Source organism: Macaca mulatta, chromosome 14, assembly GCF_049350105.2.
Source record: "Macaca mulatta isolate MMU2019108-1 chromosome 14, T2T-MMU8v2.0, whole genome shotgun sequence".
Taxonomy (NCBI): Eukaryota; Metazoa; Chordata; class Mammalia; order Primates; family Cercopithecidae; genus Macaca; species Macaca mulatta.
Genome location: NC_133419.1, coordinates 14,001,183 through 14,024,414, shown reverse-complemented (window position 1 = coordinate 14,024,414; position 23,232 = coordinate 14,001,183). Strand labels below are relative to the sequence as shown.

Here is a 23,232-nt window from a genome sequence, read left to right as displayed (position 1 = left end):
CGGAAGGGTAGTGGTGGGAAGGAGGTGGGGAGGGTTAATGGGTACAACATATTAGAAAGAATGAATGAGCTCTACTATCGGTAGCATAACAGGGTGACTATAGTCAATAACAATTTAATTGTACATTTTAAATAACTGATAGTATAATTGGATTGTTTGTAACATAAAGGATAAATGCTTGAGAGGATGGATACCCCCTTTTCTATGATGTGATTATTATGCATTGCATGCCTGTATCAAAACATTTCATGTGCCCCATAAATGTATACACCTACTATGTACTCACAAAAATTGAAATAAAAAAACGGGAGTAAAAGTTGTAAGTCTGAAACTGAAGCAGGCAGTATTGGAGAACCCAGCACATGAGGCGATCTTTGGCATAGTGGTTTCCAAACTATGATTTGTCTCCTAAGATAGATTCCCTGCGAGTTTCCTAACCAAGGAGGAAAACCAGAGAGCTATACATCAAATGTGAATTTCTGCCCTGCCGGGACAGTTGCTACATGTGAGAAGTGTTGCCTGTCACAGTTCTGAGAACTATTAGAGAATACTGTCAGCCTAGCTAAGGACGTCATGACTTAATGAGCCACTATTTGCATTGTACCTCTGTGATGGTTAATTTTCTTTTTTTTTTCTTTTTTTTTTTTTTGAGACGGAGTCTTGCTCTGTCGCCCAGGCTGGAGTGCAGTGGCCGGATCTCAGCTCACTGCAAGCTCTGCCTCCCGGGTTTACGCCATTCTCCTGCCTCAGCCTCCCCAGTAGCTGGGACTACAGGCGCCCGCCACCTCGCCCGGCTAGTTTTTTGTATTTTTTAGTAGAGACGGGGTTTCACCGGGTTAGCCAGGATGGTCTCGATCTCCTGACCTTGTGATCCGCCCGTCTCAGCCTCCCAAAATGCTGGGATTACAGGCTTGAGCCACCGCGCCCGGCCAATGGTTAATTTTCTGTGTCAGTTTGACTGGCACCTGAGTGCCCAGATTAAACACTATTTCTGGATGTATCTGTGAGGGTGTTTCCGCATGGGATTAGCATTTTAATTGGTGGACTCAGGAAAGTAGAAATGCTGTCTCCAATGTAGGTGGGCATCAATCCATCTATTGAGATCCTGAATAGAAAAAAATGGTGAAGGAAGGCGGAATTCACCCCTTTTTTTGCTTCCTGCCAACCTGTTTGAGCTAGGATATCTTATCTTCCCCAACCCTCAAACTGAGATTTACACCATCGGCTCCCCTGCTTCTCGGGCCTTCAGTTTGGCCTGAATCACCGCACTGACTTTTCTGGATCTCTAGCATGCAGACAGTAGATTGTGGGGCTTCTTAGCCTACATAACTGCATGAATCAACTCCTTGTAATAAATCTCTTTATCTCTCTCTTATATTTATATAATACATATGTGGAAACCACCATTCTACTCTCTGTTACCATGTATTTGATATTTGATGTTTTTAGAATCTACATATAAATGAGACCATAGTATTTGTCTGTGACTTATTTCATTTAGTATGATATTCTTCAGGTTCATCCATGCTGTCTCAAATGGCACTATTTCCTTCTTTTTTTATGGCTGAATACTATTCTATTATAGAAATAGAAATATATATATGTACGCATACACATATATATATAAATCACAATTTTTATCCCTTCATCCATCAACAGATACGTAGGTTGTTTCTATGTCTTTGCTATTGTGAATAATGCTGCAATGAACATGGGAGTACATATTATATATATATGTATATATTTAAAAAAATTTATTTTTATTTTTATTTTTGAGATGGAGTTTCTCTCTTGTTGCCCAGGCTGGAGTGCAATGGCATAATCTCGGCTCACTGGAAACTCCACCTCCTGGGTCCAAGTGATTCTCCTGCCTCAGCCTCCTGAGTAGCTGGGATTACAGGCGTCAGCTACCACACCTGGCTAATTTTTTTATTTTTTATTTTTTTTAGTAGAGACAGGGTTTCACCATGTTGGTCAGGCTGGTCTCAAATTCCTGACCTCAGGTCATCCACCCGCCTCGGCCTCTCAAAGCCCTGGGATTACAGGCGTGAGCCACCACACCCAGCTGGGAGTACATATATTTCTTTGAAAGACTGCTTTTGTTTCCTTTGGATACGTACCCAGAAGTAAGATTGTTGGATCATATTGCAGTTCTATTTATAATTTTTTGAGGAACCACCACACTGTCTTCCATAATGGTTGTGCAAATTTATATTCTGCAAACACAAAGGATTCTCTTTTCTCTACATCCTTGCCAATACTTTGTTATCTTTTGTCTTTTTCATAATAGTCACCCTAACAGGTATAAGGTGATATCATATGATGATTCTGATTTGAATTTCTCTGATGATTAGTGATATTGTGCATGTTTTCACATGCCTGTTTGCCATTTTTATGTCTTCTTTGGAAAATGTTGTGGTCCTTAGCCTATTTTAAAATCAGGTTATTTGTTTTGTTTTTGTTTTCATTTTGCTATTGAATTGCATGTTCCTTACATATTTTGGATATTAATCTATTACCAGATACAGGTTCACAAATATTTTCTCAAATATTCCACAGCAACTTGGATGGAGTTGGAGGCAATTATTCTAAGTAACACAGAAGTGAAAAACCAAAAACCGTATTTTCTCACTTATTATTAACATTATTTTGTTCCTTTTAATGGCTCAGTAGTAGAATTCTTCTATGCCCAATTTGTTCAGAGTTTTTTTTTTTTAATCACGAAAGGATGCTAAAGTTTTTCGATTGCTTTTTTCTTTTTTGCATCTATTTCTTTTAATGTGCTGTTGAATTTGGTTTGCTTGTATTTTGTTGAGGATTTTTGCATCTATGTTTATTATGGATATTGGCCTGTGATTTTTTGTTTTTTGATGGTGTCCTTATCTGGCTTTGATATTAGGGTAAGACTCATCTTGTAAAATAAGTTTGGAAATACTCTTTCTACAATTTTTTGGGAACAGTTTGTGAGGAATGGCCATTAATCCTTTAGATATTTGGTAGAATTCACCAGTGAAGTATATGGTCCTAGGCCTTTCTTTGTAGGGAGGTTTTTGATTGCTGATTCAGTCCCCTTATTTATATTTTTTGTCTTCTCAGATTTTCTATTTCTTCGTGATTCAGTGTTGGTACATTGTGTGTGGCTAGGAATTTATGCATTTCTTCTAGGTTATCCAATTTGCTGGCATATAATTGTTCGTAGTAGTCTCTTATGATTCTTTGTATTTCTGTGATAGCAGTTGTAATGTCTTCACTTCTTTCATTTATAATTTTACTTATTTGAGTTTTCTCTCTTTTTTTCTTGGTTAGTCTAGCTAAAGGTTTGTTGATTTTTTTTTAATCTTTTCCAAGATCCAACTCTTAGTTTTGTTGATCTTTTCCATTGTTTTTCTATTCTCTATTTTACTTGTTTCTGCTCTGATCTTTGTTGTTTCCTTCTTTCTGATAACTTTGGGTTTAGATTATTATTTTTCTAGTTCCTTAATATTTAAACTTAGTTTGTTCATTTGAAATCTTTACTTTTTCTTAATGTAGATATTTATAACTATGAATTTTCCTCTCAGTACTGCTTTTGCTGCATCCTATATGTTTTCAGATACTGAGTTTACCTTTTCATTTGTCTCAAGATACTTTTTTGCTTCCTCATTAATTTCCTCTTTGGCTCATTGATTGTTCAGGAGTATATTATTTAATTTCCATGTATTTGTAAATTTTCCAATTTTTCTCACATTATTGATTTCCAGTTTCATACCATTGGGGTCAGAAAAGATACTTGATATAATTTCAATATTCTTAAATTTGTTAACACTTATTTTATGACTTAATGTGATCTATCCTGGAGAATGTTTTATATGTGCTTGAGAAGAATGTGTACTTCCCTGCTGTTGGATGGAATGTTCTGTATATGTCTATTAGGTCTCTTTGGTCTAAGTATTGTTCAAATATGGTAGCTCCTTATTGATTTTCTGTCTGGATTATCTATCCATTGTTGAGTGTGGGGTATTAAAGTCACCGACTGTTACTGTTTTGCTGTTTATTTTTCACATTAGTTCTGTTAATATTTGCTTTATGCACCCAATGTTGGGTACATAAATATTGACAATTTTTATATCTTTTTGATGAATTGGCTCCTTTATCATTATATAATGATTTTCTTTGTCTTTTGTAACAATTTTTGGAAATGTCTCTTTTGTCTGATATAAGTCTACCCTTGCTCTCCTTTGGTTACCATTTGCATGGAATATCTTTTCTCATTCATTCATTTTTAGTCTTTGTGTGTCCTTATAGCTACTATGCTACTATGAGTCTTTTGCAGGTAGAATCTTGTTTTTTGTTTGTTTGTTTGTTTGCTTGTTTTTGAGACCGAGTCTTGCTTTGTGGCCCAGGCTGGAGTGCAATGGTGTGATCTTAGCTCAGTGCAGCTTCTGCCTCCTGGGTTCTTCTGCCTCAGCCTCTGGAATAGCTGGGACTACAGGTGAGCACCACCATGCCTGGCTAATTTTTGTATTTTTAATAGAGATGGGATTTCACCCTGTTGTCCAGGCTGATCTCAGACTCCTGACCTCAAGTGATCTGGTCGCCTCAGCCTCCCAAAGTGTAGGGATTACAAGCGTGAGGCACCATGCCTGGCCAAGAATCTTGTCTTTTATTCATGCAGCCACTCTGTCTTTTGATTGGAGAATTTAATCCATTTAAGTTTCAAGTAATTTTGATAAGTAAGGACTTACCATTGCCATTTTGTTAATTGTTTTCTGACTGTTTGATAGTTCTTTTTTTTCCTTTTTTCTTCTATTGCTTTCTTTGTGATTTGATGACTTTGTAGTTGTATGCTTCAATTCCTTTCTCTTAATGTTTTGTGTATCTATTACAGATTTTTCTAAAACTGGTTTTTAACAAGTCACTTCTACTTTGTTGCTTCCAACAGTGATTCTAAATTCTCATTTTACTTGAACTGCTGGTTGATTACTCTCTTTTTCTGACTTCATTTGGCTGGAACACCATCCTTTTCTGGAGTTTTTCTACCTTTTGACTCTTCCTTTTTTGTCTTTTCTTGCTACTTTCTCCTAATATATTTGACTTCCAAATGTTGCAATCTCTTAAGATTCAGTTTCTAAAACTCTTCATTCTCCTATGTTGATCTCATTTAAATTCCAAGGCTTGAAATGACATTCATGTGCTAATGTTTCTAAAATTTATATCTTTATATAGAACATCTTTCTAAATTTAGATTTAAATTAAGGCCTGGTCATGTGACTGTCTTGGGTCAAGAGGTAGTTAACAAATATGAAATAGGTGGAAATTTAAAAATTCCTCTGCATTGGGTTTTGTGTTTTGAATTCTGTGACCCACAATGTGTATAAACCTGAGCTCATGTTCTAGTTGTTATAGCTGTGACCTTCTAGAAAGGTCATATAGAGGAGAACTGAAACATGCTGGCTGTAGGCTGCCAACTGCCTGACATTGAATGAAGTGCCTTTAGCTTTAGTTGAGCTACCAGATGACTAAAGTCATGTGAATAACACTGGCCAAGACCAGTAGAAGTGCCTAGCTAAATTTAGCCTAAGTTTCTACACATAGATTTGTGAGAAAATGATTGTTTTAAGCCACTAAGTCTTGGGGTAGTTATGTAGAAAAATAACACACTATACTAAGAATTTTTTCCAGTTATATAGTTCAAGCAGTATTTTAATCAGTTGACCATCTATTTCGTTCCCAGTTACCTCATGTTTTGTTAGATGATATCATAAATCACTGTGGATCAAAACACTTCTATTGTCACTCTGATTCTGTAGCCAGCTATGGTAATTTCTACAACTTGTCTTTGATGATTAGGTACTGCCATCTAATTTTGGCTCATCTGGAATCACATTATAGTGACTGAGATAATTTCAATGGCTAAATCTTTCACTGTCAATCCTAACAAATTCCCTTTACTAATTCATATGTTAATGTCTAGTTAAGGTAGTATTCTCTGGGCCTTTCCAGGAAAGAAAGAGGCCAGGTGAGTTGGAACAGATTTTGTACTTGTCTCCTTGGGGCATAATGGGATCCAATCCTAATGATGGTTCTAGAAGCAACTTAATATTGTACATAGTAAATCTCCTAAATTCTTATCTCTCTTAGCTTTTGACCACAAATTTCTGGCATCTCACTGAACTGAAGTATACAGTTTAATGGTTTTTAGTGTATTCACAAATATGTGCAAACTATCACCCCATAATCAATGATAAAGCATTTTCATCACCTCAAAAGAAACCTCACACCCATCAGCAGTGACTAACCAGTCCTCCCAGTCTTAGGAAACCACTTATTTACTTTCTGTCTCTATACTTTGCCTTTTCTGGACATTCATATAAATGGAATCATACAATATATAACTTTTATAACTAGTTTTTCATTCAGCATGATGTTTTCAAGTTTCGCTTATGTTGTAGCATGTATCAGAACTTCATTTTTTTTTTTTTTTTTTTTGAGATGGAGTTTCACTCTTGTTGCCTAGGCTTGAGTACAATGGCGAGACCTTGGCTTACTGCGACCTCGACCTCCCGGGTTCAAGTGATTCTCCTGCCTCAGCCTTCTGAGTAGCTGGGATCATAGGTGTCCGCCACCACATCCGGCTAATTTTGTATTTTTAGTAGAGACGGGGTTTCGCCATGTTTGCCAGGCTGGTCTTGAACTCCTGACCTCCTGCATTTCGAATAAAACTCCAGACTTGAAATGTGATCTCTAAGAACCAGTACTTTCTGGCCGTTTGTTAGCCACTCTCTTGACACTCTGTACGTTTGTTTGCAGCACTTATGAGAATAGCAATTAATTTTTGCAGAATTATTTCTTAACTGTGTGTATTTAATGTTCGTCTCCCTGCCTGGCTGTGAATTCATCAAAGGCGGGATACGTCTTTCTCGTTCACTATTGTGTCCTCCGCTGTACCATGCTAAATGCCTATGATGTAAGAGGTTATCAAATGTTTGCTGAAAGGAACCTCAGATCCTTAAGCCAAATGATAAATTAATAACACATATCAGTACATAATCTCATTGGATAAATATTAGAAGTTTTTACAGGAGCAAACTAGAAAAAAAAGTAAATGATAGAGAGGCCTTCCATGGAAATCAAGAGTGCCGTGGGGATGTAAACATCTGGGGTTGAAGTCAAAGTGGCCCAAGCATTAAATATGTTGTCGACATTTACCCGGAATTCCTTTATCTCATCAAACAGATCCACTTTGAAATAATCAACACCTTTTGTTTCACCTCTCTCCATGCTAAGTAAGAGTTACGTAATTCTGATTATTTGCTTGACTTACTGAGGGTGAACTTTGACGAGTGACCTAAGCACAAGGATGTTTAGTAAAACTCAGCTCCTTTCAGGCTTATTGGCAAAGCAAGACAAGGTCCTAAGAGAGTTCCCAAGGAAATCAGTAGATCTCTCCCAAGATAAGTTATTAGGGTGGCGCAAAACTAATCACGATTTTTGCCATTAAAAGTAACTGCAAATTAAAAGTAATGGCAAAAACCGAGATTACTTTTTCACCACCCTAATACTTTGCGTGGAGGACAAATGGCCCCAAGTCTGCTCCCACCTCACATGCATGGGGACTGGAGCAAGGGTACAAGTGGAGGCACATACATGTATATTTATGTAAAAGCTTTAAATGAAGAAACTGTTAAACAAGATACATTATGTCTCCTATTTTGACAAACTGACTTTCATAATGAGATAGAAAGATAGACTTTAATCTAGAATTCTCAGAGTATAGAATCTCTAGAATTTCACACTGGAACACTGCAATGTGGTGAGAGCCACCATCTATCTCCGCTCTACTACCCTCCCCTGCCTATGGCCCATGGTTAAATCCTTCCTCTTTCTAACCCCACTCTGACCTGCATTGTAGGGGGCCTCAAGTGCACATGTGTGGACACTCCAGGCGTTGTGTCCAAGCTCCGTCCATATTTCCAGCAGACAACTGCCCCTTGGCCACCATTAGGCCCAGGGCTATATACACCTGAGAGAACTGACTCAGGGAAGGGGCTCAAGCAGTCCTCGGATGTAAGTTCAAGGCCATTTGGGCAGGAAATTATGAAGGCTTGGGATTTGGATGGCATGTTCCTTTGTTTCAACACATTTCTTGTGCCTAGAGAAGAACATGATGGAGTAGTTCAGGGCGATACCCTCTAAAGCATGGGTCCCTGAGCAGAGGCTCTTCCTTCCCAGATCTGAGGGTGATTCAAAGTGGTGTGGGAGCAAACTGATTTTTTCCATGTCTTTTTTTTCTGTTATAATATGTGGGTGTGTAGAAGAAGCTAAATTGGGAGGGAGATGTGAAATGTTTCTTTGGGTGAAGGAATTTTTGTTTTATTTTATTTTTTTATCTGTTATGGGAAGGCTGTGTGTAGACTACTGATTCTGGAACTTGGCCCAATGTCATGCTAGTTGGACTGGTCTCTGTTTTCTTTTTGGTCATCCCAGATTCTCAAAAGATAATGACTAGCAGCACAGATAACATACTTGTTTTGCAAAGTTTATATTATAGATGTTGGGAGTGTCAGGAGACTATATGATGAGAAATAGGATTTGGATTCATTGTTTTATTCCTTATTGATCCATCAAAGAGGTCATTTAATGGGTAGCCCCAGGTACATCTGATTTCTTATTTAAAATTATGATGTTACATTTCAGGTCAAAGGATGCTGAGAATTTATAATGTTGGTGTTTTCAAAAAAACCCCAATAGGATCTAACATAAAACAGATATAAATAAAATGAAAATAACTGAAGGAGGATTAGAGGTCTACCTCCCTCCCTCCCTCATCAGCAGCCCTGAGGACTTCTGCTCAGAGTTTCTGAAAGTGTCAGCCTCTAGGAGTTACCTGGGGAAACTGTTAAAAATGCAGATTCCTAGGTCTTGCCCCACTGAGTTAGACTTGAGAATTTGCATGTTTGACAAGACGCTACAGTGACTCATATGCATTCTTACATTTCCAGCTACAACAGATCTCAATGGACTAGACTGGGGTTAAGACACACATATTTTTTTTTTTTATTTTTATTATTGTTTATTTATTTATTTATTTTTATTATTATTTTTTATTATACTTTAAGTTCTAGAGTACATGTGCATAACATGCAGGTTTGTTACATATGTATACTTGTGCCATGTTGGTGTGCTGCACCCATCAACTCATCAGCACCCATCAACTCGTCATTTACATCAGGTATAACTCCCAGTGCAATCCCTCCCCCCTCCCCCCTCCCCATGATAGGCCCCGGTGTGTGATGTTCCCCTTCCCGAGTCCAAGTGATCTCATTGTTCAATTCCCATCTATGAGTGAGAACATGCGGTGTTTGGTTTTCTGTTCTTGCAATAGTTTGCTGAGAATGATGGTTTCCAGCTGCATCCATGTCCCTACAAAGGACACAAACTCATCCTTTTTTTATGGCTGCATAGTATTCCATGGTGTATATGTGCCACATTTTCTTAATCCAGTCTGTCACTGATGGACACTTGGGTTGATTGATACACATATTTTTAAATAGTGTTCCAGATGATTTTGAAAGTTAATCTAAAATTTGGAAGCCATTGAAATAAATACTCTCTAAAGTGACCATGCCTGAGGCACGATCTCAGAGTGTGATCCTGGGGTCAGCAGCATCAGCAGCACCTGGAAACTTTCAGAATTGTAAATTCTTGGCCCTCTGATTCCCAGCCGTGAATAACAGTCTCCAGAACACAGTTCAGCTATCGGTGGATTAACAAGTGCTGCAGGTGTTTTTGATGCTGCTAAAGTTTGAAAATCATTTCCTAACAATTCAATAAACATGCATTGACACTCTGTGAACATTCTGTTCTAGGAACATTGAGGGCCTGAAGAAGTCACAGTTCTCAAAGATTTGTCAGTGGTACTTTGTTTGCAGCCTGATTTTGGTTCTGGAGTGATCAAGAGAATGTCAAGTTTCAGCAGGGAGAAAAAATTCTATCTGTGAATATAAAAGTAGCGGTTTTTATAAAGAGTTTAAATTTTGTTCTTTATACTTTCTGTATTTTCCAAACATTAAACAATTTAAATTGGCAAAAACAGTATGTTCCTGGAAAATATGAGCCATTGGCAAAAAGTGATTTGTAAATGTCGTCAGCTGGGTGTGGTAGCGGGTATAAAAGTATCCAAAGCAGGGCAGCTGCTTCCAATTTCCTGAATTTTTCGGGGGTCATTAGTTGGCAGCTGATGTCATGAAGGATTTTGTGGGGTTACAATCGTCTTTCCTTTTGTGCGTGATTTTGACTCTTTCTGAGCAAAAGTCAGGTACGAGTGACCCTTCTATTTTGTTGTTTGAAGGCATAGTTTCTTAGCGGTTGTGGGCCTTTTACTGTTTGCTGTTTTGAGTAGAAGTGACTTTCCAGTGTAGTTTTCTGACTTCCGTAGTGGTATTGCTTTCTCTTGTTTGCTCTCTACCACCCCGCAAAGCAAGTGATTTATCTAGTTTATCCTAATGCTTAGGAAAGAGCTAGTTTTATTCTTCCTCTGGATTTAGGTGTTTTCTGTTGTGTTTTCTCACCCTATTCACCCTACCTGTGGAAAAATATTTCTCTGTTTAAGGTTTCAACTTGCTCTTCCACCTCCCACCCTGATCTCCCACTCATAATCCTGCCACCTGCCTCCTGTCCGGCCCTGTTGCCTCCTAAATGGTCATGAGTTAGTGATCATAAATCAGGTTGTGAAAATAAAGTTCTTCATTCTTTCTTCTTTCACTTCTTATTCTTCCTAAGTCATGAAGTTGTTACCATTAATATTAATCGTTTTGTTTACATTCCACTTACTTTTTCCATATTTTACAGTAATCTTTTCTCATCTAAACTATATATTTTTCTTTATTTAAAAAGTTAATGGATAGAAATACTACGTATAAAATACATGTAATTTTGTTATTTCTAGTTTTTTTCTTCATGAAAATACAGTGATGAATTGCTTTATCTATGCGACATGTTTTTGTCTAAAAACGTTTTTTGGATATGCTTCCGGTAGTAGAATTAATGGACACAAAATGAAGAAATGCTGTTGTAGCACCACAGCTGTGAATGTTTTGAGTTGACAGACTCACCACACAAGGTTTTAATCTGAGACTATCTTCCTTGTACATCACAGAAGGATACAGGGTGGAGACAGAGCAGGTGCAGATCTTCATCTTATTGGCAGGTCTAACAAATGCCCCAGGGTACAGTTTCCCTTGTCTCTTCACCCACGTGGGTCGTAGATGTCTGCCAGGGATGAGAGTCAGAGGCCATAGAAGCTGCAGCTTCAGTGCCCTATCAGTCATTTACACCGGCCTAGTTATGTAAACTCAAGGCCAGCACACCAGCTTGAGGCTCCCCCAATCCAGAGTAAACCCCACACAGCAAAAGAAGCAGAGACAGCATCCCATATTTAGCTTAATGTTGAACTTTTTTTTTTTTTTTTTTGAGACGGAGTCTCGCTCTGTTGCTCAGGCTGGAGTTCAGTGGCGCGATCTCGGCTGACGGCAAGCTCCGCCTCCCGGTTCACGCCATTCTCCTGCCTCAGCCTCCCGAGTAGCTGGGACTACAGGTGCCCGCCACCTCGCCCGGTTAACTTTTTTGTATTTTTAGTAGAGATGGGATTTCACCGTGTTAGCCAGGATGGTCTCGATCTCTGACCTCGTGATCCACCCATCTCGGCCCCCCAAAGTGCTGGGATTACAGGCGTGAGCCACCGCGCCCAGCCAATGTTGAACTTTTAAGGAAACAGTACTGGAAGGGGAGGAGACAGGTTGTCTCCAGATAAGCTTGAATGGGACTGATCCTTCATTTACAATTTTACCATTTCATCTGAGTGATCATATTGTATCTCTCAAGGCTGTTTTACAGCGGTATCTTTTTTTTTTTTTTTTTTTTTAAATATGCTATGTTCAAACTTTCTCTGGGTGTCCTTTAGCATAAAATTGCTATCTAAATCTTTTTAATATTTTTTTTCAACAGTGTCAGTAGGATGTACTTCCTCTATGTTCCGGGTTGTGGCTGAACCAACTTTACTTGGTCAGGATCATATTTTGCATTCTGATGAAGCATCTCTAGGAACTGGCTGTCCTGTAACCAATGTAACTGCGAAGGGATATGAGTTTAATTACCCTGCCACTGAGTGTGGGATTCAGAAAGAGGTAAGAGCTGCAAGCGTTTCAAATAATAAACTAACCCCTAGGTTGTACCCTGCAGTAGCACTGTGTGTACTGTCAGTGTGAGATATTTATTTATTTATTTATTTATTTATTGAGACGGAGTCTTGCTCTGTCGCCCAGGCTGGAGTGCAGTGGCCGCATCTCAGCTCACTGCAAGCTCCGCCTCCCGGGTTTACGCCATTCTCCTGCCTCAGCCTCCCGAGTAGCTGGGACTACAGGCGCCCGCCACCTCGCCCGGCTAGTTTTTTGTATTTTTTAGTAGAGACGGGGTTTCACTGTGTTAGCCAGGATGGTCTCGATCCCCTGACCTCGTGATTCGACTGTCTCGGCCTCCCAAAGTGCTGGGATTACAGGCTTGAGCCACCGCGCCCGGCCAGATGTTTTCTTAATATACTATGGCCCGATGACTTTTGGGGAAATCCCTGAAACTTTGCTATATCTTCAGGATCAATGGATGAATGCTGTTAACGTTTTAGTAGTTTATGAACGACAACTTTTAAAAGAGCCAGGATTCTCAGTTTATGCTTGTAAGAGATTGTCTTGGGGATTTTATTTAGCTTATCAGAGCTAACGTTTTCTGTTTAGAATACATTTTCCTGTGGTAGGACTTTTTGTTGTTGTTGTTTGTTTGAACTAACACCCCTAAATGGAAGTGTGTTAATCCTTAAAAAAAAAAAAAAAAAAAAAGACAAGTAGAAGGCAGAGAGGTAGCAGTGGTAGTAAATCTACTACTGCGAAAGTAGAAGGAACAAAAATGAATTGAGACAAAATGAGACTTACTGGTTTATGTTTAAATGTAATCTGATGTGCAAATTGTGTCTTCTTTAAAACTTTCAGCTCATCATCTTTGGATACCACTTCAAGCTCTATCCATAACAATCTTACAGAATTCCAAAATGACCCTCCCTCTACCAATTCTCATTCTCCCTGGAACTTAACCAACCCTAGCTTATTTGGATTGACTCAGATTCCATATTTTCAGGACTCCTCGGTGAGGATCCTTAGAAAAGACAAAACATGGCAGTGTCCACATAGAAATGATCGTATTGACATAAGGAAGAAAAAGCTCGAATCTCTACTAAGGAGGGTATTTGTTGTTTAAACAGTGTCTATGTGATGGGTCTCACATTACATTTCAATCATGTTTAGAAAAAATGCTACTTCCATGTGTCTACATATATCCTGGTCTTGTCAATAAGTCTCCCTTTACCCTAGTTATGACAAATAGACAAAAATCTCTAGTATAGTTTAAACATAATCTGAGTCAATAAACTGTTCACTTTAAGTAGTGCTCAGACACTTGAATAAAAATTTTCAAGTCTTTCAACCCTTCCCTCTAATCCTTGGCACATAGTAGGTCTTCCATGTTCACTGGTCAATGTATTAGTCAATGTGTTTTCTGTGCCAAGTTTATCAAGTGGTTACATTGGAAACTTTTCATTAACTACCTTTCTTTTTTCTCTGTAGGTAGAGGCATCTCATCCGTCACTCCTACTTAATATGTCTCATCCACTAGTCCATGAGAGTGCAAATGTAGCTATATTCTAGGTTCTTCCATGGCAATCCTGATAACTCTGTTGCTACAGCTTACTTAAAATTTAATTTTTGAACCACTCACTACAGATTTATCAGTTTTTGGTGCCACTTCCTGAGAGAACATTGGGTTGGGATAGTGCCCAGTGCTTCATATATTTTTAAAAAGTGTTCCTTTTAAACACAGGCCATGCTGCCCTTGCATAGTCTCTTATAATATGATGTCTAAGTATAATTTTTATGTGGAGTTGATCTTACAAATAAAATATGCTGTGCCTTTGCTTCTTGACGACCGGGTTATAATCTCAAAACAACCTAGGCTGGGATGTAGGCATGGAAGGGTCTCTGTCCTCCACCTGCTGTTAGTGTACAAGTCATGTTTTAAATACAGTAGACTGAGAATAATCCTACATAGTTGTTTAATTCCTTTAAGAAAGATTTAGTATCCATGACAGAAATGAACACCGTTGGATCAACCAGGAAATAAGAGTATAAAGTTTGACCTCCTATAGGCCCATGGCTTTGGGAAACAGCGATAGCAGAATATTTCTGTATCTTTCTTCAAGATCAATAGGGTGAGATTAGTTTTTATTCTTGGCACTCTAGGAACTAAGCCTTTAGTGATCCCTTAGGACCATCCTTCTTTATTTCAATGACCACTCTCCAGTTAGTAATAACATCATTCTGGAACATGCTCATGAGGATCTTCTTGAGATATTTCTAACAAAACCTTGAGGGCTCAAGTCCTGCCTGTGTGATCCTATTCATATTGGGAAACCTTAGTCAATAGGGTTTATTGACTAGATATTTGTTATTTGAAAATAACTGGGTGAAGATAGACGTCTTTTAATCTCCATCAGTGTTTCCTGCTGGCAGAACCTAAATGGGAGGCTGGAAAATCTAATTTTTGAACTCTTGGCTCCAACACTGTAGGGCAGAGAAAGGCACAGATGGTAGTGAGACAATAGGCAACCAACACACATAGACCTGCTGCACCAACGCAGCTACTGCTTTCTGTTTTAGTAAGGGGACCAGCAAGGATTTGTGTGTTAATTAGGACTAAAGTTGGTTACAGTTCATAGAAACTGTTCAGTGTTTTCATAGAAAACATTACTTGACATTTTCATCATCCTTTAAATATAAACAGTATATTCATACCCCTCCTGTCCTTCTCCTTCAAAAAACCTCAGTAATTTAAGAATGAAAACTAGCTGGAAAACTCAGAAAATGGTGGTACGAGTGGGTAGTTTCCATTTCAGCAATGAAGACATGCAAGAATGTTTGTCTTAATCAGGACCAAGAGTGGATCGAGTTTGCATATTTAGTCTCTTTCATATATAGCATTCATTTGGAAGGAACTTGTTACTTTCATTCATAAAATATTTCTTGTTTTTCCATTGTCCCTTAAGCCAAAAGCCCACCAAGTCCAGAATGGGAGCCAGGGGTGGTAAAGGCAGACAGAGAGTGAGAACCGTAATCAGTGTCCCAAAGCTGTGATGCTTCATTTTTTTTTTTTTTTTTTAATTATTATACTTTAAGTTCTAGGGTGCATGTGCACAACGTGCAGGTTTGTTACATATGTATACTTGTGCCATGTTGGTGTGCTGCATCCATCAACTCGTCAGCACCCATCAACTCATCATTTACATCACGTATAACTCCCAATGCCATCCCTCCCACCTCCCTCCTCCCCCTCCCCATAATAGGCCCCGGTGTGTGACTTGAAAGGAGGATTGCTGGGCGTGATGGCTCACACTTGTAATCCCAGCACCTTGGGAGGCCAAGGTGGGCGGATCACCTGAGGTCGGGAGTTAGAGACCAGCCTGACTAACGTGGAGAAACCCGGTCTCTACTGAACATACAGAATTAGCCGGGCGTGGTGGCTCATGCCTGTAATCTCAGCTACTTGGAAAGCTGAGGCAGGAGAATCGCTTGAACCCGGGAGGTGGAGGTTGTGGTGAGCCAAGATCGCGTCATTGCACTCCAGCCTGGGCAACAAGAGGGAAACTCCGTCTAAAAAAAAAAAAAAGATTTAAAGCTCTAAAGAGAGAGGCTAAGCGGGGCGCACGGCGCGCCACTACTCTGCGGGCCGGCGGTGGCGGTGCCGGCAGCGCGGAACGCTGGCGCGTAGGCCAAGGCTTCCAATATGCGTGCACTGAGCGCTGAACCCGCTGTGCTCGCTGTGGCTCCCGCCGGCTGCCCCTTCCTGCTGACCCTTCTGCTCCAGCTCCTGCCTCCCGGCCTGCTCCTGGGCTGCACGCTCTTCCAGGATCTGATCCGCTTTGGGAAATCCAAGTGTTGGGGGCCGCCACGCCCCACCGCCTGCCGCGCCTTTGATGTTCCCAAGAGATATTTTTTTCCCACTTCTCCCACTTCTGTATCATCTCAGTGCTGTGGAATGGCGTCCTGCTTTGGTGCCTTACTCCATCTCTGTTCCTGGGAGCATCTTTTCCAAGCTGGCTTTATGGTTTGCTCGGGATTCTCGCGGCAGCACAGTTCGGGGGAGGGAAGCTGGCGCTGTCTGCGTTCTTAGTGCTGGTATTTTCTGGCTTATTGGATGAGGTGTTAAGTTTATTCATTTTATGCAGATATCCTATTACAGTCAAAGCACTAACGCTTTGCATTTATATGTACTGTGCTATGGGGGAAAGAACCTTATGATTAAATAAGACACATATCAAACGCATAGTTAATCATCCCCACCCCCATCCCTGGAGCTGTAACCCAAAACTGTTAAACTAAAAATCTTTTTAGTATATCTTTAAATACATGCATGTCAAGAACATTCAAAAGTTCTTACAACAATTCTGATAGGACATTTTCTCTCCCATCAATTAACACCAGTTAATTAAGATTAATCTGTGGCCCAGTCTATTTAAATAAATGCCATATTTATTTTACTTGTTTAGAATTTGCCATTCTCAGAAACAAAACTCTCTGTACATCGGAAATGAAAAGCATATTGCAGTTTGGTGTTAATTTCCATGTGAATGTCACGTATAATTTTAAATAAATTATTTGGGGAAAAACGTATTTTATTTTTAGCATGCAATTTTTATGCCCAGGTTAGACTAGGGATTTGGCTGATGTTCTGGAATCTCATTGTACTGTTAAGTAATGAGCATCCCCCATGACGCACCCTGTCAGGGGTTGTGAGAAAACTGCAGTGTTCAGTTTCCCACCCATTTCCTTTTCCTGCTGTCTCCCTCTCACTCATCCCTGCTTCTTACTTTCCCTTTTCCTTCTTTGCCCAAACATTACATTTCCAGGCAAAGATAAAAGAGGAAATAGTGATGTCCTGAAGCGGATTCAGAACGAAGTAGCATGGCCTTTGGTGAAAGCTTCACCTATGGGAAATAAAATTGAGAATGGTGTTGTGCTTGCAATGTCAGAATCAGTACTGTTTTTTTGTGTGTGTTGGTGAAAATATTCCATATGCCAAAAGGGAGAGCGTCAGGGAGTTGGCAAATTCTTCGCAAGGATCCAGAAATAGTTTAGAGTGGGAGAGTCATGATTTTCCCGTTGGCTTAGTTGAATAGCCGTAACCTTTCATTTTCTACTACCACTAAGTTAGGGGGAATGACATTGAACTACCTCATTAGCAGCCTTGCCTGGATTAACTACTGAGTGTAAAAGTTTACGGAAAATAGCCTTTGTTTTTGTTGAAGCTCATCCTACACACTAACATTTGCTTACGGTAAGCATGGATTATTTTGTCTCTGCCAAGCTGTGTTCTCTATTAGATTTTTACTGCATTGTGTGGTTACTGCTAAGAATTCCTACAAAAATGCCTTTGCAGATATTTTTGTATGTAGTTTAAAAGATATTTGGTTTAAGGAGCCTGCAACATTTGCATAAAGTGCCTGAAAACCCAAGAACCACTGATAAGTGAGATCCCTCAAAATAAGCTGATATATTACAGAGGACCTTGAAACAGAAAAAAGTAAATTATATTTAAAAAGTTCTAAAGAGAGAAAAAAAGCACTTCCGTTGATCCCCCACCCCCCTGGATTGGTCCCATCCATGGGAAGTTATCTATATCTTATACATTTATGTACATATCTTCCATTTTTGAAAGATAGGGTTATAAAAGAATAAAAATTTCAGAAATAAATAGTGTCTAGATAGATAACATAAAAAGAAGAAAAATGATGAAAACTGAGGTAGTTTGGAAAGCCTAAACCATTTTTTTGAGGGTACAGTCCATATTTAGCCAAAGCACAAATGTACATCTTCTAATTTTCAAAAGAATGCAGAAGTTTGGTATAAAATTTCCTGCTTTTTAATGTTGGTTATTAAAACATTTAAAAAGCAATAGTAATAGGAAAGAGTCATCAGTTACATTGGATTAAAGTCCCACCCTACTCCTGCATGACCTCATCTTAACTAACCACATAGGCAATGACCCTATTTCCAAACAAGGTCATATTCTAAAGTACTAGGGGTTAGGTCTTCAATATATCTTTTTGGGAGACCCAATTCAGTCTATAACACCAAGTTAGATTGTGGCATCCTCTGCGGAAGACCCCTCATTGTATCTATCCGGCTCACAGTAAAAGTCATACAGTCTTTGTTATGGCCCTTAAGGCCCTAGCACTCTGTCTCATCTCCCAGGGAAGAGGGCTAGAAAATGCCAGCCCTTATCTACCTTGCTGCTCCATCCTCCTAATTCAGCTTTAGCTACCTGATGTTCTTGCCATTCATTGAGTGCATGCTCCTGCCTTAGGACCTTTACATCTGATGTTCCTTCTGCCTGGAATTCTCCTTGGCCTCTGTATTAGTCTGTTTTCATGTTGCTGATAAATACATACCTGAGACTGGGCAATTTACAAAAGAAAGAGGTTTAATAGAATGACAGTTCCACGTGTGTGGGGAGGCCTCACAATCATGGCAGAATGTGAAAGGCATGTCTCACATGGCAGCAGACAAGAGAGTTTGTGTGGGAAACTGCTGTTTCTAAAACCATCAGATCTCATGAGCCTTATTTACTATAATGAGAACAGCATGGGAAAGACCCTCCCCCATGATTCACTTACCTCCCACCAGGTTCCTCCCATGACACTTGGGAATTGTGGGAGTTACAATTCAAGACAAGATTTGGGTGGGGACACAGCCAAACCATATCATTCCATCCCTGGGCCCTCCCAAATCTCATGTCCTCACATTTCAAAACCAATCATGCCTTCCCTACAGTCCCCCAAAGTCAGTATTAACTCAGAAATCCACAGTCCAAAGTCTCATTTGAGACAAGGCAAGCCCCTTCTGCCTATAAGCCTGTAAAATCTAAAGCATGTTAGTTACTTCCTACATACAATGGGGGTACAGGCATTGGGTAAATACAGCCATTCCAAATGGGAGAAATTGGCCAAAACAAAGGAGCTATAGGCCCCATGCAAGTCCAGAATCCAGCAGGGCAGTCAAATCTTAAAGCTCCCAAATGATCTCCTCTGACTCTATGTCTCACATCCAGGTCACACTGATGCAAGAGGTGGGCTCCCACAGTGCTGGGCAACTCTGCCTCTGTGGCTTTGCAGGGTACAGCCTCCCTCCTGGCTGCTTTCATGGGCTGGCGTTGAGTGTCTGTGGCTTTTCCAGGTACACAGTGCGAGCTGTTGGTGGATCCCAACATTCTGGGATCTGGAGGACTGTGGCCCTCTTCTCACAGCTCCACTAGGTGGTGCTCCGGTAGGGACTCTGTGTGGGGGCTCTGACCCCACATTTTCCTTCTGCACTGCCGTAGCAGAGGTTCTCTGTGAAGGCCCTGCCCCTGCAGCAAACTTCTGCCTGGTAACTAGGTGTTTCCTAGTTACCATCTTCTGAAATCTAGGTGGAAGTTTCCAAATCCCAATTCTTGACTTCTGTGCACTCACTGGCTCAACACCACAAGGAAGCTGCCAAGGCTTGGGGCTTGCATCCTCTGAAGCCATTGCGCAGACTCTGCATTCAGCCATGGCTGGAGTGGCTGGGATGCAGGGCACCAAGTCCCTACATTGCACACAGCACAGGGACCTGGGGCCCGCAGCCTACAAAACCACTTTTCCCTCCTAGGCCACAGGGCCTGTGATGGAAGGGGCTGCTGTGAAGACCTCTGATGTGCCCTGGAGACATTTTCCCCATTGTCTTGGGGATTAACATTTGGCTCCTCATTAATTATACATATTTCTGCAGCCAACTTGAATTTCTCCTCAGAAAATGGGATTTTCTTTTCTATCACATTGTAAGGCTGCAAATTTTCTGAACTTTTATGCTGTGCTTCCGTTATAAAACTGATTGCCTTTAACAGTATGGAGGTCATCTCTTGAACGCTTTGCTGCTTAGAAATTTCTTCTGCCAGATACCCTAAATCATCTCTTTCAAGTTCAAAGTTCCACAAATCTCTAGGGCAGGGGCAAAATGCTGCCAGTCTCTTTGCTAAAATGTTAAGAGTCACCTTTGCTTCAGTTCTCAACAAGTTCCTCATCTCCATCTGAGATCACCTCAGCCTGGAATTCCTTGTCTATATCATTATCAGTATTTTGGTCAAAGCCATTCAGCAAGTCTCTAGGGGGTTCCAAACGTTCCCACATTTTCCTGTCTTCTTCTAAGCCCTCCAAATTGTTCCAACCTCTGACTGTTGCCCAGTTCCAAAGTTGCTTCCACATTTTCAGGTATCTCTTCAGCAGTGCCCCACTCTACTGGTACCAATTTACTGTTTAGTCCATTTTCATGCTGCTGTTAAAGACATACCCCATGACTGGGTAATGTACAAAAGAAAGGGGTTTAGTAGACTTACAGTTTTACATGGCTGTGGAGGCCTCACAATCTTTGTGGAAGGTGAAAGGCAGATCTCACATGGTGGCAGGCAAGAGAAGAGAGCTTGTGCAGGGAAACTCCCATTTTTAAAACCATCAAATCTCGTGAGACTTATTCACTATCATGAGAACAGCACAGGAAAGACCTGCCCCCATGATTCAGTTACCTCTCACCAGGTTCCTCCCACAACATGTGGGAATTGTGGGAATTACAGTTCAAGATGAGATCTGGGTGGGGACACAACCAAACCCTTTTCCCCTATGATCAGTTCCCTTGACAACTAAAGAACTCTGCTTAAATGAGGCCTTCCCTTACTCAAAAAATTACTTAAAATCCTATCCTCTGTACTACATTAAACTTTTTACCTGCCTTATTCTTTCATAGTATTTATCACCATCTAATGTGATATGTAATTTGCTTATTTTTTATTGTGCGCATCCTTTCATTATAATGTCATCTACATGAGATTTCCAGTGCATAGAACAGAACTGGCACATGATATATTTCATTTATTCTAACATGGACAGTTTTTTACACAGCAAAAAAAATCAGAATTCTAGAAAGTTTGTAATCAGCTATATATAATGATTGGTCAGTGGACAGGAATGCTGTAGCTGTCATCATTTGCACATGGAGAACTTGGTCTGAAACTTTCTGTTGGCACCTCTTGGTAAGGTCAGAGAGTGCTGGCATGAAAATTTGAGAAACAAGTACCACCAGTTGGCATACAACCTGGAGATAAGAATGAAGCATTCTTTTAAGAGATATTGCATCACCAATGGTGGTGATGGCTCAAAGAGAGATATGTTTGTGGGGAAACAGGAACATTGATGACTGTGATCCAAGAAGTGATTTAGAAGAGTGAGACTCACTGTAAAAAGATTTTAGGATTACTTTAACCAATAAATTTTGTTTATACTTGCTTTTGTATGCAGCACAAGAGTGATATGATTAAAAATGTCCATAAGAGCTCTTTCAATTTTTATAAAATGATTCGAAGACTAAGTAGTAAAGTGTGCCTGATTCATTGGTAGCTTCTTTAAAGATATAAAGTTCCCTTAATCTTTGTATGAAAAATAGTGGTATAGTTAAACCTTAGAGTCAATGAAAATGGGAGGAGATGCTCAAATATTTGTTAGGTGAGTGAATAAAAATTCACCCCAGACTTTTTTTTTTTTCTTTCCCTCCAAAGGGCCCTGTGGCTTCCTTCTTTTAAACCCATTAAACAGTGCCATCTGCAGGGAAGGCAGCTCATGACATCCTGTTTGGATAGATGTGCAGTAACAACATAGAAGGTAGAGCTCTTTTTTTTTTTTTTTTTTTTTTTTTGATACAGGGTCTTGTTCTGTCACCCAGGCTGGAGTACAGAAGCCTGATTTCAGCTCACTGCAACCTCCGTCTCCCAGGTTCAAGCGATTCTCCTGCCTCAGCCTCCCAAGTAGCTGGGATAGGCATGCACCACCATGCCTGGCTACTTTTTGTATTTTTAGTAGAGACGGGGTTTCATCATGTTGGTCAGGCTGGTCTTGAACTCCTGACCTCGTGATCCGTCCGCCTTGGCCTCCCAAAGTGCTGAGATTACAGGTGTGAGCCACCGTGCCTGGCTGGTAGAGCTCTTTATACAATACCACTACCCACTTTATCCTTTGAAACTTATAGAGGCCCATTTTTTAGAAGATATGAACTCAAAAAGCCAGAAATGACACTCAAGCTTTGAATTCTTTCTGTTCTAATATAGCTTCATGTTTAAACACTAGAAGAATAATAACAAGTAAAAAAATTGGCAATGGCACCATCCAACTCTCTGTGAGTATCTCCTAAAACTAGCAAGTTTATTTTGACCCATCCATGAGTCAGATCTAAGATGAGCAGTTATTATTTTTTAGGCAAGACTGAGTTGGCACATCAGATAGATAAAGGAAAGAGAAAGAAAGAGTTAAAATGTTTGTTCAGCCTCTATTTTTCTGGCTAACAGCCATTAGGAAAAGCTGGATCGAGAAAGACCTACATTAACTTTCTTGTGTTCTAGTAACTAAACTTTTAGGCAAAGCCTAAGACTGTCCTGTTTAAACCAACTATTTCTATCTAGTAAGAAATTATAATGATGTGGTATGATGGCAAAGCTATTTTTGAGGCCTGGACTCTCCACTAACCACAGCACTTTAGCAGAGAACAAGGTCTCTGCCATCATCCATTGTCCTAAGTTAGCATGTGGGTGTTGGAGATGGGGGATGGCATGACAGCTCCATATGAGTATTAGGGATTAATAAATGGAAAAGGCTGCTGCTGCTAAATCCCTATAATTATGTTTTGGTCTCTGGGTCAGTTCCAGCTCACTAGCATCTCAATTAGCCTAAAACCCATATAACACTTATTTGTAATTTTAATTTTTGGTTCTGTATTAATGGCATTTTATATGCCCCCAGTCATAATGGAACTAGGATGAATTTGGGCATCAAATCAGAAGTGCTGATTTTGCTACTGATAGAATCTCAGGCCTATGTGCTGGTTGAATGCTCGAAGGAGGGACCTTACCAGAAACTCACTCCCTTTCACTTGGAATTCTGTCTGCCTCCCACTGTTCATGGTGCCTGGGCTTGGCCTGACTTTGCTCCCAGATTGGAGCAGGTGCCAACAGCAGGGAGAAGCCAGACAGCAGGGGCCGGCATTTCCAAGCCTGCGAGAGCAGAGTCGGGGGCCTTCCCAGGCCCCCAAGAGTGCAGGG

At 40.1% G+C, this 23,232-nt stretch overlaps 1 protein-coding gene and 1 long non-coding RNA gene across 3 annotated transcripts; one reads left to right on the top strand and one right to left on the bottom strand.

The window, feature by feature from the left end:
• The first annotated feature begins 10,152 nt into the window (after positions 1–10,152).
• Positions 10,153–14,002, top strand: OOSP3 (oocyte secreted protein family member 3). The gene is made up of 3 exons (XM_077962789.1): positions 10,153–10,297; positions 11,986–12,164; positions 13,650–14,002. Exons 1-3 carry the CDS (start codon positions 10,225–10,227, stop codon positions 13,728–13,730), a joined length of 333 nt encoding a protein of 110 aa, XP_077818915.1. The 5' UTR covers positions 10,153–10,224; the 3' UTR covers positions 13,731–14,002.
• A 1,457-nt stretch (positions 14,003–15,459) lies between these two features.
• LOC144334202 (uncharacterized) lies at positions 15,460–21,019 on the bottom strand. Of its 2 annotated transcripts, none has more exons than XR_013403784.1 (2): positions 15,930–16,931; positions 15,460–15,728 (listed from the first exon to the last, which is right to left on the bottom strand). It is a non-coding gene; the product is annotated as an uncharacterized LOC144334202 (long non-coding RNA). The 2 variants fall into 2 exon arrangements; XR_013403785.1 differs by lacking the exon at positions 15,930–16,931 and adding an exon at positions 20,488–21,019 and having other exon boundaries at positions 15,570–15,728.
• Positions 21,020–23,232: the final 2,213 nt, after the last annotated feature.

What these genes read in the sequence shown, in the direction of transcription:
- OOSP3 (XM_077962789.1), top strand. Translation starts at nt 10,225, where the DNA reads ATGAAGGATTTTGTGGGGTTACAATCGTCTTTCCTTTTGTGCGTGATT. An exon ending in TCTTTCTGAGCAAAAGTCAG is followed by an intron (nt 10,298 to 11,985) that starts GTACGAGTGACC and finishes TTTTTTCAACAG; the next exon opens with TGTCAGTAGGATGTACTTCC. An exon ending in AGTGTGGGATTCAGAAAGAG is followed by an intron (nt 12,165 to 13,649) that starts GTAAGAGCTGCA and finishes TTTTCTCTGTAG; the next exon opens with GTAGAGGCATCTCATCCGTC.